Source organism: Agelaius tricolor, unplaced genomic scaffold, assembly GCF_023055355.1.
Source record: "Agelaius tricolor isolate 1412-34295 unplaced genomic scaffold, bAgeTri1.0.p SCAF_7, whole genome shotgun sequence".
NCBI lineage: Eukaryota > Metazoa > Chordata > Aves > Passeriformes > Icteridae > Agelaius > Agelaius tricolor.
In genome coordinates, this window is record NW_027269267.1 from 31339453 (window position 1) to 31356490 (window position 17038).

General features: G+C 39.8%; 1 protein-coding gene across 1 annotated transcript in view; it reads left to right on the top strand.

Annotated features, from left to right (window-relative positions):
* The window catches only part of AFF3 (ALF transcription elongation factor 3), a 329019-nt gene that overhangs the window by 180965 nt on the left and 131016 nt on the right, over nt 1-17038 (top strand). The window contains exons 5-6 of the mRNA XM_071430804.1: nt 10359-10445; nt 15812-15848. Coding sequence (XP_071286905.1) covers nt 10359-10445; nt 15812-15848 — 124 coding nt within the window. The remainder of the gene's footprint in view (nt 1-10358; nt 10446-15811; nt 15849-17038) is intronic.

Below are 17038 nucleotides of genomic sequence, written 5' to 3' on the forward strand. Positions count from 1 at the left end.
TTTCAGGGCTTAAAACAGACAGAGCTTGAGACAATAAGAGTTGTGAGGAACACACTTAATATAAGCACTAGACAAATGTAAATTGCACAGCTACAGAATGATCCCCTTCACTGCTCCATGGCTGTGTTTGCAGCTAGAGAGAAGCACACACACACAATGAGCTTTAACAAGAAATGCCAGATTGCCTAGGGACATCTGAGGCAAACAAAGGGGCTCTGCCCGCCTCTGACAGCATTGCAAAGGCCACCCCATGTGTTGCAGGGAGAAATTGTAAGTGCTGTTTCATGCCCATGGAATCTGGAAAATATGGAAACTAAACCTTCAGGCATCAGCACTGGCTCCTGAGCACAGGATGGTGAGCAGAGCTCCCAGCCAGGCAGGCTCCCTGCTTGTGCACAGTGCCCTCACAAGGACTCCTGACACACCGTGCTGCTGGCAAGCCTAACACCTCCCTGCACAGCAGCAAGAGACTGGCCTCAGCCCTCTCCCCACTCTTCTAGAGGATGGTCCAGATCTTAGGTCCACTGATGTGCCCCATGCTATCCTTCTGCAGGCCATAGCAAGAGTGTTGGGCAAATGCCTCCATTGTGTTTATACCACACTCACATCCCCAAGGTTTATTGTGGTGCATCAGGAGCTTATGAAATCAAAAGCAGCAGAGGACACATATGGACCATAGGTTATTCATACATAAGAAAATAAGAAACTTCTGTTTCTATGTTTTCTAAAGCACAATGGGACTTGCCTTTCTCACAGTCACTCCTTTTGTGGTCAGTACCTAACATTCACAGGTGAATGCAAATGGTTCACGTGTTTTCTTGACTTAAAATGTATTGACAACCATAAATGCTGAGGATTTTTATGGACTGAAAAATAAACAAGAAAATCACGCTTAGCTACATTTTAGGTGTGAGTCTGAATGGTGTATCTTATCACCCAGGATGACTAGTGCTCTGACCTGTGTGACAAGCCAGATCACTCCAGCCACTCTCCTCTGTCTTGAACCTATTATCTTGTATTTGGCTGAAGCATATAATTTGGAAAAACATCCTTTATCTTATGACTTGAAGAGATGAAGATAGGCATTTCCATAGCACTGCATCCCTGCAGTGAACCACTAGCTCATAAGAAGTTGTTCTTTTTTTCCTACCTTCACCTTGCCATTTGGTTCTTCTATCCATTGCCTTACAGTACACACACAAGATGTGTATTGTAACCCTAATGATGTTAGTGATTTTTGTCTTTTTCTATTATTGTGGACTGGCAAGAGTTTCCCCTGACTTTTAAAGTCATCTCTTGAGAGTCCTGTTAAAGCTGTTGAGTAGAAGTTCTGCCCTTCCTGGGGACACTTCACAGTTAGCTCCAAATAGGTTTGCTAGAAGTCATGTTACAGGGGGTTTTCCCCCATGAAGATGCTGACACAAATCAAACCTAGTGGCTCTTAGTGTAACAGAGATGATTTCATCTGTGATCTTCTTTGTTCCTTTTTTTTCACTTCTTCAGAATTCCCAGCATTTCTGAAGAAATATGTTCAAGGAAATACACTATTACAGCATTGGCATAACCAGTTCTGTTGTGCTACCATATTCAAATGCACCCCAATGAACTGAGCTCTTTGGGCAAGAGTATGAGATGCGGGACATTTGTTGTTAGTTTCCTGTTCTCTGATGATCCCTAACACCTTTCTGGGTCCAGTGTCCCAGTCTATGGTGTTCCTAATTTCTGGACATGAACCTGTCTATGTTCAACTCTGTACACCTCTGTACCCTTAGCTGAACTAGTATCTGTTGCCTTCAGACATCACATTGTGCCACTGTGCTACTTCTAGAATACAAACCAGCAAGATTTAACATCTTTCTGTCAATTCAGATATAGGAGGCACATGATGTAACCTTGAGAACAGATGGCTGAATTCACATACACTGAAGCACACAGTGCTACACTGATTTCTTAATCTCATTCAGAATAAATGACTTGTATATGAACAGATTCCCCAAGTTGTCAGAGCATCATAAACAAAATTGTCTGCTAATTGCAGTCAGCCACATCCATGCAAGGTTGTCCAGGAAGGATTTACAGGCTGCTTTGCCTTGCAGAGCCTCTTTGTTTTATGGCAGGGAAAAGGGAAGGAGGGGCTCTGTCTTGGTGCTCAGCTTTTCAGTCCAAGGCTCCAGCCTGCTGTAATTTTCACCTGTAAATTTACAGATTTAATTTAATTGCATTAAGAAACCACAAGTGCAAAACCTCTTGGAACTATACTTTATAGAGCTACATTTGACAGCATTTTAACTCCTAATACTTTATTTCTGACTTTTTTCTTTTTATGGATTTTTCTTACCCTCTCTATCATCTTTTCACACTGACCATGTTTGTTGTAGTAGCACAGAACAGAAGCTTCCTTGCTTCTTGTTATGGTTGGCAGCCTTCACAGGTATGTTAGCCAAAAGGCATTCTGGTAGCACTTCAACCCAGAGTACAAGGTATATTTACTTCATGTGGTGTCTGCCCACAACTTGTGCACAGAGCACACAGGCATCACTGTGTTGCCCCTAAGTTCATGGAGGCTGACATGCTCAATCAGTTGGCTGAACAAGCTGAGCTAAAAATACCAATTCATACCCACTGGTGAATCTCCACTGTGGATGCACAAAAGAGCCCTTTGAGTGAGGCCCCAGGCTTTCAGGAACCAAGTAAGTCTTTATGGTACCCCCATTCCTCTTAAAATGGCTTCAGGGGTATGAAATTGGAATTAAGAAAAAATTAGACTAAACCAATGACCTGTTATTTCATCTTCTGATCAGGGAGTGATCCAGGACCACTAGTGCACCTATCACAAAACTTCCAGCCTCCCACAACATAAGAGAATGGAAAATTTTGTTTAAAAAAAAATAGATTTTTTCCCCCACAAAATTTGTTTCAGTGACCTCCTTGCATTTATCAGTGTATTTTTATCTGAATTGAAGGAGTGTTTATATTGGAACATTGCATGCATTTGTGGAAAAGATATTTCAGTATTGATAAATATTTACTGTGATGGTATTTCTGTCTTCTCCAAACCACAGATGTTTTCCTTACTAAATGTGCCTGGTTTTTGAGATTTGAGCATTTTTTCTCTGCTGTTTTGTCTGTATTAATACAATAATCCATCAAAACAAGAGTAAGACCAGTGTCCTGCTATTTTTTTTCAATAGCCTTTATTTTAAATTCTTGAAATGTTTCCAGAGCAATTCTGAAGCCACTACCATTGCCTAAGAATTAACATGCTTGTTACAGTCTCTGAAAATGTCAGCTATATGCACTTTTTCATTATTATCTGAAATCATGCAGAGATCTGGACCTTGAAGTATCCTAGGTCTTTTCCTCTCCTCTTTTTCCTCCCCCCACTCCCAAGAGGCAGCTATTCATCTTCATTAGCCACTTCTGTTAGCTTGCTGCCAACTGAGACTAGAAAACTAGCTGCATCAGTCTTGCATGGCAATTCAGGAATTAGAATCCATAGTCCTTGGGTGCAGGAGGTTAATGCACTAATAAAGATTGTACCTTGATTAACCACATCATCTCAGCTTGCCCAAGCAAGGTTGGTGTTCAGACAGTTTGTTGTATCATATGGCTCAATGCATTCATCTGGAAACATAGCTTCTTAGCTAGGAAGAGATATTCATCTCTGTGACTAAAGGAGAAATTTTACCTTTTTTTTTTCATTCCAGTGAAGAATATTTAAAAAAAAAAAAAAAGGAAGTGGTCTAGTGCTATTCTGGGATTTACCTGTAAAAGAACACCTTCCTTTCCTAATAAGGGAGGGGAGGAAGGTTTGCCCTAAACTCTGATATGAGAGAGCATGACATGGTTTATAAGCTAGTTACCTTGTTTTTAGAATGAAACCACATTTCTTTTAGGTATCCATAACTTCTTCCAGACTTACAGGCTCATTTATTCCCCCCCAAAATGAATAAAAATTTGCAAGCCTCTATGTTAAAGAATTATAATCATATAAATGAAGGACCTAAATAAGTCAGTTTGATAAGTAAGCAGCTGTAGCCTTCTTTTACATTTATCTGTCCTAGATTGCTGAACCTTGACTAAGTGTTGAGGTTATTTTCAGGATGGTTCCACTAAAGCAGAGATAACATATTCCAAACAGAAACTTATTGCACTGGCATTTCTGATTTGCTGTAGGGTGAATTGATCCGCAGATCACGTTGCAACTGCTCATGATTTGGAATGGTTTAGTTCTGTAGATACCAAATATCTGGAGATTTAATGCTGAACACATTCTTTAGTGCTGCAGTCGGCAAAATCTCTTACCTTCTTCCTTTTCATGGGCCAAATTTCTCTTTTTTTCTTCCCGCTCATGGGCATGAGCATGTACACACACACACACACAGACACACACAGACACACACAGAGACTCCCAAGTCCTGTTACTATCAAGCAGTTTCTGCTGATGACCATCTGTGCACATCTGAAGAACCAAGCACAGCAAAAATGGCACAGTCACAAGCTACACAGTTACCTTTATTTCTTTGTTTAGAACAAAAAAAAAAATATTCCTTGACAATCACTTGCCCCTGGATTGCCATGTATCTTTGGACATTATACCAATGAAATCTAATGAAAGGAATTCATATTACAGAGAGCAGTGAAGCATTTGGAGAGCCTTGGGACTGGTGCCAGAGGGGAAATGTGGTAGAATGTGTTTGCAGCAGATTGCAATGAAAAAAGTGACTCCCTGAAATCATTTTAGCAGGAGTAGGAGAGACAGAAGAACTGCTGACTGAGGTTCAGTGCTGAACTGGCACCCAGCTCAGTGTCCTTCCTGCAATTTCGGCACCATGATAGGGAGCTCACCAGAGTTCCCTTATTTCATCCTTCATTTAGTGGGTGAAGCCATGTGTGCTGCTTATCTCAAGTTTGGAAAGCATTTTGCATCATACATGGCAAATATTAATTATAAATTAAAACCCACCCAAATGACTGGAGAAAACATAAGTGAAAAAGGAAACAATTGAAGCTGGAAAATTATGAGGTATTTTTTCAGGTGGTGATGGTTCTGAATAACATGTTATCAAAAGGATAATGACCAATAAGAGATGCTCAAATGGAAAGCAGAAAATTATCAGTTGCTCCAAGGAAACTGTGGGGCTGATGAGGAAGTAGAAAACGAGTTCTAAGTATGGATAAGTGATATCATAAAGAAACAAGATGAAACAGCTTTATCTTTCCATTTTATAGGTGCATATTGGAGGTTTGAGTTAGAAAAGTTGCAGCAATGACAGATACCACAGGAACCAATTTTGAAAAATGAAAAATAGCTTTTCACATGATAGGAACCTTACCACAGTGAAATACTGCCAGCTTCAACACAGTCCCCAAAAGTTTCAGTGTCTGACTCTTTGCTTTGGATATTTGACACTAAAATCATAGCCATGTTGACAGCTAGTGGCAAGGAAGCTTCATTGAATTGAAAGGGATATTTGCCAACTGACAGCAGTTAAAAAGGGAGACTCGTGTTTAAAAAAAAAAAAAAAGATAATATTGTGAAGACAGAAGAGTAACTAGATCAGAGGTTCTCAGACTGTGTCTTGTGATCACTTGCTAAAGGGTCTTGGAAAGCTCTGCATTAGTTTTGCATGGCCTTGACTTCCAGCTGAATAAATATATCTAATGCTTCCCTAAAATCTGCATTTCAGTGTAGGCAACTACAAAGACAGATCCTCTCCAGTCCCCCTGAGCTAACCAGCAAGAGTATTTGCAAAGGAAAATTGTGTCTCACAAATCTCCTATAATTCCTGTGACATGTCAGTAGAGCAGTGGATGAAGTTGAGTCAGCTAAAATAATTTTCTAAAGGTGTTTGACAGGGGCCTTATGAGGTGCCACACATATTTCTTAAATCATCATGTCTAGAGAGACAAAATATTATTAATCAAAAATCAGCTAGGTGAGCATAAGCAGAGAGGAGGATTAAACAGTTGGTTTTCTTAATGATCCAGTGATAAGTTCTGGTTTTGGCACTGAGTGAACAGCAAGATTATGCATGTGGTAAGACTTAAAATCTAGATGATACCCATCTCCCTGCTTGTTATTAATTATGATTTTTCTGAATCAGTTCAACCATTCCCGGTATCATGTGCCACACAGCAAGACTGATGACACTAGATAAATAGCATTGCCTTAAATCTAGAGTGAGTACTATTATTTACCTCTGCATGGTACTTTTCCTGAAAAATTATCAACAAGCTAGGGTTAAAAGCTCCAAACAAAACACTGCCAAGCAGTCATTAATCCCCAAGAAATGTCTGGTTACTTAATTGTTGCTGCAGAAACTGAACTTGGAGCAAGGATATGCAATACTATAGATTTCTTTATTTGTAGGCTTTCCCTTCAGTGAGAAGAAAAGCCAAGTTGGCATGTTGAGTAAGATTAACTAGGCTTGGACCTTTATAGCTTGTAAAACTGGACATTTATGTATGACTGCTGAAAACTGATTTACTACAGGCAGAGACGAGCAGAGTTGCAGGGTTGTAGAGTTACAGCATGCATGTGAATGAGACCTGCCATCACCACCAGCACCAGCGCAAAACAACATTGCTGCAACTCTCACAAGGAGAAATGTGTGTTACGAAACAAAGAGAGGGTCCCTGAGCTGCTCCTTGGACTGGTGCATCTGGCTGCAGGAGAAGGAGGGCAGTCATTGTCATCTCAAACAAGCTGTCCTCCAGTTGGGCAGGACATATCATTATCCACATATATTTTTAAGCAGCCTGGTCAGGGCTTCCTTCTTTGATCTAGAAGTCTTTGTTTTCCCCACTTCTGGACCCCAAATGTCTTCTGAGTACTTTCTTTAGTTGGCGGTGTTCAGGCTTTAGGATTAAGTTAATCAGGTTTGAAGAAGACTATAAATTGGTTTTAAATTGGACCATTATCTTGTAGTGGCTGGAACATTTTCTGGTGCCAGGTGTTTCTGACTTATTTTTTGTCTGATTTCTGCTAAAAATGACCCTGCTTTTTTTCTCTTTCTAATTTCAAAAACCTTTGTGTCAATCAATGTTCTAACACCAGTTTGAAGGTGCTAAGGCTCTTAAATACATTTAAATTTTCATCAGTCTTTTTCAAACAGTTTTCAGTCCATCGGGTGCTTTATGGCAGTAGTGCCAATGCCAAACTTCAAAGGCAGGGAATTTTCCTGAGAAAAGATGTGCATGAAAGTTCACTTTACAATAAAAGTTGAGTTCTTTCTGTTTAGTTAGTTAAATAGTTGCCATTTAGGCTTGCATTTTCAGACATTTCACACTATGTATCAAAAAAAATCTCAGTATAATCATATGTCCCTACTAGTGTTTGAATCTGTCTCAAATATCTTCAGATAGAGTCTAAAATCCTGAGACTTGGCACACTTGAACATATTCTGGATTTGTTTCTGCTTGATCTTGCAAAGTGTTGACATTTTCTGGACACCTTTATCCTTTCTCCTGATTTTTGAGGCTCTGTTCTTGGCAGCCAGAAGGAGACTCTGCACATAGTTTAATGTTTCTATTTTCAAGAAAACATTATACTACATTTAAATCTTACCACTCCTCAGTGCTGACAGCCTGTTGTTTGGGACATTTTTCATGGTGGCTTTCTGATTCTTTTTTTCCTAATTTTATTTAATTTTATAGTTTTCTGAATTTCAAAGGGTAGAGATAAATAAACAATATATCAACACAGTGTATTATTCACAATAATACACAACTCAGTGTATTATTCTTGTAAATTCACATTCAGATATTCATGATAATGTCAATTATCAACCCTGGCAGATATCAGTAGTCTTACTAAATCTTTGTGTCAGAAAGGGTTACATCAAATTTAAATTATGTAGAAAGCTTTATTATATACCACAACTGAAAGTAAAGAAGGAGAAGAGAAACTAGTTGGGGGAAAAAAAATACCATTAAGGCTGCTTTTTATTGAAGTGTGGATGAGAAATGATGTTGGAGAAAAGAAGAAATGAAAGATTTTGACATGTCAAACAAAAAGGTCACCCTTATTTTTAATCAACCCTCTGGTCCTTTCCCTGGATGAAGGCATCATTGTCAGACTTGGGCAGGCAAGGTGGGAGGAAAGAGCTCTGCTGCTGTAACAGATTGGTTTGTGCTGGCACAGAGCAGACTCTTCAGGACACGTCTTCCTGAAGGTGACAGTGGGGTCACCAATTGTGTAACCTGGAAGAACTGCCTCTTGAGCAAATGGCAATCACAAGCACTGAATGGAATATTTCACAAGTAGGATAACTTTAGGTCAAAGCCACCAGATGTTCCCAGTCTGGCTGCCCTCATTCTTCAATTGACAAAGATAACTTAAAGAATTGCCCTTTGGAAGAAAGGGACACTTAGTCATTCCCATGTGTTCTTTTGGGTTCAGCACCTCAACTTTTTGTAGGGAAAAACACTTTGGTTGGGAACAGGGTTTTAGCAGTGGAAACAGCTCTAGTCTATGTATGCAACATCACATTTCTCACAAAATAAATGGTCCTCCAAGGGAGAAGTAAGAAAAGCAGGTGTGAAAGTGGTACTTTTTTAGATAACAGACTTAGGGTTAAATATCCACATTGCAAATCTCCTATTTGTCAATTTATAGTCATACACCTTTACTGTTGGAATATTCCTTAATACATAATTCCTTAATCTTTTGCAAACAGTAGCACATATGCCAGATACTTGAGGCAAACAGCAATCTGATTGCCTATGTTTTTTGCTGCCTGAGTTTTAAGAAGTTACTGTATATTAAAAATTGCTATATACTGTTATTGCTGGCACTTATCAGATAAGGAAGTCATAAGATGAATGATCTGCCTCAAAGAAGTGAAAAGCAAAGCAATTCTGATACTGAAACTGCAAACCAGATGATGCTCTGATTAGAGGCATGCACATAGATTACAGAAGTATAATAAATCATGCAACTTTTTAGCCTCAAATAAAATAAAAGAATGCAATTTTTATTAGGAAATAAACTGTTTATCAAGAATGCTTTAAAGGTGACATTTATTGCTAATAAACTGTGTTGAAAGGGCTGGTCCTTTCATTGGCAGAACAGCCAGAGACTTTCCACTATGTAAAAAATGCAGCAGCTCAGTCCATGCCAGGTCAGGAAGCAGTTCTGTCAGCACTAATGAGGAATGGGCAAGAGACTCACACACTCTTTTTTCAAACAAGAACATTTCTTTTCTCTTTAAAAAGAAATGAGTCATGGAAATATAACTCCAGTATTATTTTGGGAGGCTGTGGATCTCTGCATGGCTCCTTGGAATATCACTGAGAAACAATTCCACAGTCAGTTAATGGTAGCAAAACCCAGCAAAGCATCTGCCAGGCAGGCTCTTGATAGTGTCAGCAATCCCCCTGCCTAAGGCAGGATCTTATTGGCTCTTCAGTTCTTCTAACATACAAACCAACCTTCAGGATTGTCATGCTTGGCACTATTTCTCATATTAATTCTCTTAAGTTACTGTGTACCAAATACTGTGGCTGTTGGTGCTGAAAATGTCAAAGAAACATGTCCATCCCTTAAACTCCTGCACTAGAGAGGAGCAAACTTCTTGTCTGAAGTGTTTCATTTATCCCTTCCCAAAAGCTGCCTTGCTTTGGAGACCAACTCATTCAGACTTGAACCATAAGAGTATTGAGCAGGTGCCTACCTTCTACCCGAAGCTGTGTAAAGGATGACTACATAAAAGTCAGGTCAAGCTGCATCTATCTCTTAGGTATGAAAAAATGTCCCTCAAGACAAAACAGGGAGGAGAAAAAGGTAGAGTGCAGCACCCCTCATCTGGGGCTTGCCACATGTCTGTGTCCTGCAAGGCACAAACACGTTGGAGTTAGGAACTTACTCAACTCCTTCACAATGATAAAGGCAATTTTAGGAATTAACTGCTAGCAAGTGGTAAGCATTTACCATTCTGACCTTGCCTTTGAAATCAGTTTTGTGGTGAGTCCACAGTGTGTACCCCATTACTTGGTCATGAACTGAAATTTCTATTCCCATCTACAAAAAAAATGCACTTGTGTTAATCTCACCAGCCTGGATACATTCTGTGATTAAAATGTATTTGCAGATTGTCAGAAAAATCAAACTTTTTGCACTTAAGATGAATTATCTATTCAGGAAATTGAGACAGTGCTTAGGAACTGATCTCAAGAGTCTGTAAAAATCATTGTAGCTCATGTTTTGTCTAGATTATAAGAAAACTGGGCATTTCCTAGAAGCTGCAGTAACTTAAATATTCCACTGCCCAGGTACTCTTGCTACTGATTGCTATCATTGTCTCCTTTTCTACTGACTTTCTAAATGCAGTTTGCTGAACAATATTGTTTTTCAGGAGATGACCCATTCATGGCCTCCACCACTGTCAGCTATTCACACACCAGGAAAGGCAGAACAAAGCAAGTTTCCCTTCCCAAACAAGGTAAGGCATTCAGCATCATGGAGAAACATTCCTCTGGCATGTCACAATGTGGCCTACACAAGGACATAGTGACTGAGGTCTCTGGGCTGAGGTTGATGCCCTGGTGATGATCTTCTTCTTGTGTGTGTGCCAGTATTGCCTGTTTTTTCCCTTCTTACAGCCTCAGCAGGGCTGCACAGTCTGCATCTCTTGGCAGCAGAATTGAAGGTGGTGTGGGAGTCACAGGTGCCTCATGGAAAGGCAAAACCACAGGTGTCTGTGGTGGGATGTCCAGATGGGGTGGCTTCTGCTGAGGCTCCTGACTGATACCGTAGGGCACAGACAGCAGTGGAAAGTCCAATGCAAAGGGAGCTCCTCCTTGAATCCATTGCTACTGTGTCATTTGGCTTCACCAGCTGAGATTTTGGTTGAAACCTTGGAGGAGGCCTTCACTAGTACACTGGCCTCTAGCTGGGGCCTGAGGATTGGCCATACATCTTCTGCCACCAGCCTGGCTTCAGATGGGCAGCTTTGCTAGAGAGGCAGTCAGCACAGTGCTGTGATGTCCAGAGGGGCCACAGAAGCATTTGCCACAGAAACATTTGATCCCCCAAGAGATCAAAGCCACTAGTCCTGCTGATGCTCCCTTAAAACCAGCCCCACTATTGGATATGTATCCACGGAAGGATGCAGCGCAGCATGGTAAAGCTCATCAGCACAAGCTTGGGGAAATCACATTATTTATACATGGTAAGTCAGGAGGGAATGAAATCAACTGTCTTGTGCAAGAGCCAATAAATTTCACATTGTATCACCATATACTGTGTAGATGCCACAAGCATATTTCATGCAGCATTCAAGCTTGAAAGATGGTATTGATGCTGTTTATAGTCTTTCTCCTGTTAAAGCAAGCTCGTTTGGCAACTTTTAAGTCCATTCTGCAAAATTTAGTTCAGGGAATAATTATAAATACAAAGCCAAGAAAACTTCATTTGCCTACAGTAAAACAGCTTTTCTGTGGATGAGAGTGTCACGATTTTGAAGTATCAGGGGTGTACACCAAGACGTCTCTGGCATGTTATGAAAGAAAAAGAAGGAAATAACTCACTATTTGCTTGTTGAAGGCAGACAAATGACTGAAGATGGTAGGTGAGGTAGAGGCTTGTTAAGTTAAAGTCCTGTAGGAGAGAGGTGGACCAGCAGCTTACAGGCAGGTGAAGTGCCTGATAGGGATGACAAAGTGAGGTGGTGCTTGCAGTGCTGCATTTCCTGCCACAATGATCCCCACACGATGCATTTGTGTGGCACATGTGCAGATGTGCACGGGCACCTGTCAGTGGGTCTGTGTGGCCATCGTGAATCCACTTCCTCCCAATAAATGCATTGTGATAAATATAGGAATAGGAGAACCACAGCGCAGAGAGCAAAGATACGTGAATAATGGTTGATATTGACTTTCTCATCTTCTCTCTGCCTGTTCATCCATCTCTCTGGGAAATTTTCTCTTATTTTGAATTGCAGGGCCATTTCAGAGACCTACCATTCATTTTTAAAGATCTTTTCCACAGTGGTTTCCTTTTCTCTTGCCAAAGTAGAATTTCAATTTTTTTTAAGCTTAGGATGAACAAGATTTCATCTAGTAATATATGAGCATACTTTTGTACATATAATAACATCACAACTGTATTGTGGCCTGGGTGGTCTGCATGGCCACAAATTCGAGTGCTTTGTGTGTGATGGGAAAGAAGTACCTTAAAAAACTCACTGGAGTCCTGGAACAATCCTGTATTACTTGCCATAGATTATGTTAATTTTAGACACCACTTCTATTTTAAAATATTTTAAAATAATTAAAAGCTATTCTGTTGCTTAATTGGTAATCTGTACAGTTACAGACTTTGGAAAGGATTTGCTTTTCAGACTCCAAAATGCAAAAAATGGTTTCCTAATTTTTCAAACATGTTTTTCAAAATTTCATAAGCTAGCTATTGCTTTTCACAAAGCATGGTGTAAAATCTGTATTGGACATCATAGGGAATGTCTCCAGAGCTCTTGGAAAGCTTTCCCACAGATAAGCTACGTAGGTGTCCTTATTTTTTAAAACCTGAGGATGACACCAAACTTTTGTGGATCACACGTTATTCAGATAAATGGGTCTGTCAGTTAAGTAGTGACCAAGGCAAATAGAGAGACTGAAAGGCTAAAATCAGGGCAACAGCTTCATGTCTTAGTTACAAGTCATGCACAGTAACATGATTTCCTTTTCAGTCTTAAGGGCAGTGTTGAGACATCAGTTCTATCTATTTGCAAAGACTCTTCCAGCAAGAGAAGCAAGTAGGCTGCACCCACTTTTAACAGAAGACAGTTTCCAAACATAAAAATACTCATCATTTTGGGAATGAGAAAAAGAGAAGGCTCCTGCCCTGTTACAAGGATGCAAATCATAACTACTTTTCTGTCTGTAAAAACTGAGTGTCAGCATCATTAGTTCGCATTCATGCCACGCTGCTTTTAACCTGCAATTCAAGTAATTAGCGATCTGACAGCTTGAAACTTGAAATTTATTAATTAGGCTATTAAAGTTGCAAAGGCCACAGCAACTATGGCTAGAGTGGTTTTGAAATCAGTCTAGTAAAAAAAAGCTAAATATCTGAGATTTATATATCACAAATATAACGGAATTCCACATTTGAAACTGCACCTGTATCAATCAATATAACTAAATGCTCATTTGATGGAGGGGATGGATGTGCATGTGCTGTAGTTCTATATGAAATCAGGCCTCATTAGCATGGAAGGTTCGGATTGATTCACAAGAATGGGAGGAGAGTCTGGTTCAGGTTTGACACATGTGGTACTGCCCAGTAGGTTTCCAAGTACTATGCTGCTGCAGGAGCACCACTAGAGACCCGTCCTTTATGTAATGGAGGGCAAAAAGTTCCATTTCATCCTTTACTTTTTGAATTTTCTTTCTCTCTGGAATTAATTTATACTCTTGAATTTATTTGGAAGGGGCAATGACAGTCTCTGTATTTCTTGTTTTTCAAAGCTTAAGGATAATTGATTGAATGTGTGATGTGACAGGCTGTGTGTGCTTTCCTTTCTCCTATCTCTGCCACACTTTGTTATGTACAAATGATCAGGCATTTCTTCATTTTAATTTTATTTAAAGCATCTTAATAAATAAACTTTAAATGAATAATTAAATTTGTAACTAAGAGCTCACTTGATGCTTCTGTGGATGAGCTTTCATGTTCAAGCATTAACTCTCTTGTGCAGAAAAAAAATGCTGTTAATTCTGCTGCCTGCTTTGCTCTCTTTCTTCATTTTTACTGTGATTTCTTGTCTTGATAGTTTGATCAGGTGTTTGATTTCTGCTTATGTATATGTGATATTATGGGATCAGCCATCATTTTGTTATTTGAGAATTAATTTAGCCACTCCAGGAGAACTGGTTTCTTGTCACAAAGCTATTGGGTGATTTTTCTCAGCAGATGCTAAGTTATCATAGTGATGCTGTTCTTTACAAGTGCAATTCATTTGCTTTTTCCTTTCTTGTTGATTTTAACAAGCTAGAGGAAATACACTGGACAATAATCTTCAGAAATGAAGGCTTCACCTTTTTTTAAAGTTATATTCTTTCTTTCCTCCATTGGTGGGAACATTCTGTATTTCTCTATGAGATATTTTTACTAGCCTTTGGCAGAGACAAGAACTGTACTCAGCAGTTAAAGGGGAAGGTGCATTCTTCCTGAGGTTAATGAAAAGGTAAAAGAGTCAGCAAGATCTTTGTTTAGAAGTTTCAAACACTTTTACAAATACAAATTCCCCTCAAAATTACTGTATTTCCTTGAACTTCTCCAGGTACATAAATTCTCTGTTTTGGAAACTGAACATGCTCTAAAAGCCTACTTTTATTGGGAGTGTGGTTGGCTACAAGAATAGCATTTAAATTCAGGTGTACATACCACTACGTCACCACTGCAAGCTGATCTTGACTTTTTAAGATTACATTCATTTTCTAGAAAAAAACAGGCTTTAATCTCTCTCCATCAGAAACATTCACAAAAATCTGATGCAATTTGTCAAAGTAAACAATTTCAGATTACTGATAAATTATTCTTGGCATGTGAAACATGGTGCAGATCTTTTCATATTGCAGTAGAGGGTAGAAACTCCTGGGGCTTGCCCAAAAATTTGACGTCTCACATTACAGGTATGTAGGATGGAAGTAAGTTGCCAATGTGTACTATGGTATTGAAATTACAGATCAAATCCATGCAGTCTGGACAGAGCAAAATGTGCAGATTGAGGGATTCTGATCAGCTGAGCCCTCAAGATACTGGGCCTGCTGTCCAGCCAGCCTCTGTTTCGAGGGCCCACAAAGCTCTGGGCTCCCAAGCCCCTGAGGAATTCTCCTGAGTGACTTAACAGCACAATCTCAGCCCAACCAAGTCAGAGCATCCTTGGCTCTCTGGGGACCTGCAGTTCCTCTCCCCATGAGCTCTGTGTTTGGCTCATCCCTCTGTGTCTGTGGACCAGGATCTGGTCCAGCACCCAGTTCCTCATTGAAAATGACCACGTGTGTTCCTGTGGGTGCCTGGCCTCTCTGGGCAGCCTTAACTGCAGCTGTAACTGCAGCATGGATATGAGGTGGCATTCCTGTGTGTGTCTGGGTTATTCAGAAGCAGAGTTACATACAGGATACTTCTCCTGCTGCCATTCATGGCAAAGTATTGTTTTTTCCCTTGATTTAATTATCTTTTTGCTATGGTTTATATTTATATTTATAGGCTTTTAAAAGATATATTTTTGTGAATGCAAACAAATTCTGTGAGTAAAACACAGTGAGGTAACATTTGCTCTGGAGGGAAAAGTGGTCTGATTTATTGCACCACATTCACAGATATTGCTGTTGTCATACAAGGTCGACCTTGTAATCTCAGGGAACCAGGATTGTCTGTATTTTCATTCTCTGATGCTGTCAATGTCAACATGTAAAAAGAAAAGACCAGCTGTGCTACTACCTCAGGAATCCAATGGTCCATGAAACAATATTGGCCTTCCCTCTGTCTTCTCATCTGAACTTGTAGAAGATAATAGACGAGTTTTGGCTGATCAATACATGAATAGTGAGCAGGAAAGTCATAGTAGCTGTACAAGGAATTGCATCATTAAGGGGTTGTTGTGAAATAAGTTTACAAGCCTCATAATTAATGGATTTTCCAATAAATATTGGACTTGTTCTCGTAAATGAAAATTACTTTGAAACCAAATGAACAATCATCAGTGCTGTTTGTACTGTTAAGGTTATGTCCAATAAGTATTGCAGAAAAAAAAATGCTGAAAAAATAATACACCTTCCCTTTTTTCTGTTATTACTGTAGGAGTCACAACAGGGATCTACAGGACACAGCAATACAAGTAAGTACCAACTCATTTTCTGGCTTCATTGAGTGGAGGGGTAGACAATGACTTAGAAAAAGAAGTGGCTGATGAGCTAAGGGATCAGTGGAAGACTGGGACAGCACAAAGCCTCAGCAGGCAGTACTCAGCTATGGACAAATATGGAGAGCTGAACTGAAGAGTGACCATCAAAATGTCAGCTCTTTTGGTGGCCTGGGAAGAACAAAAAGTTTTCATTTCACTATGGCTATTCCATTATGTAAATGACAAAGACTGAAAGAGCAAAAGAGTGGTTTTTTTGGAAAGCCAGAAAAGAGCTGACCTACTTGCACAGTCAGATCTAGACTGCCAGAAAATTGTGCAAGAAAACTTGTAATCATTTATCTTTCATACACAATGGTATATTTTGTGGCTATTGCACAGTAATAAGCCGCATAAATCTTGCCAAACTAACACTAGATAACATTTCAAAGACCCTATGGCCATGAGTCTTTTTGGCTAGCAGTGCAGGTAGGGGATGATGGGTGCTTGTGTGGCTCCTGCTCAGGGCTTTCCAGTAGACTCCAGTTTACAAGTCATGGTGCAGATCAGTACTACTTTTATAACATTTAACTGTGGTAAAAAACTTAGCATCTGTATTGAACAGGAAGATTGAGTTGTTCTGCGAAACAAAATATTAATCCTCTCCCTTGACACCTCTGATGGTTGTTGATGTTGTCTTGCATATTAAAAATACATGATTCTAGCCTGCTTTCCACATAAAATTATCACAACCAGAAGAATTATTTTGCTAGCTTCCTGACCTGTCAGCCAACACAAAGCCCAGTTTGCAAATTGCAGGGCTGTGACTGAAGGTGAAAAATTCCCTGAGCTCGTAGATAGGGCTTTGAATGGGTCTGGTCACCCACTGTGTGAGGGAAAAGACATCCAGATAGACAAGACTGGGAGATACAGGCTTTTAAAATTGTGTGGCTCTTCACTGGGGAAAGGTCAGCCTGAGGAAGACAATGTTGTGAAGAAACATGCAGCGGTGTCACTTAATTGCTGGCATTGGTTTGATATTGCTGCAAGTACCAGCACTAAGGAAATAATAAAAGGCAAAGGGTAGAAGGTTCTGTCAGAAAATAATGAATACAGTAATGAGAGAAAGAAGCACAAAAGAACCATAATAGAGAGGGCTATGCAAACACAGGCAGAGGCACAAGCAT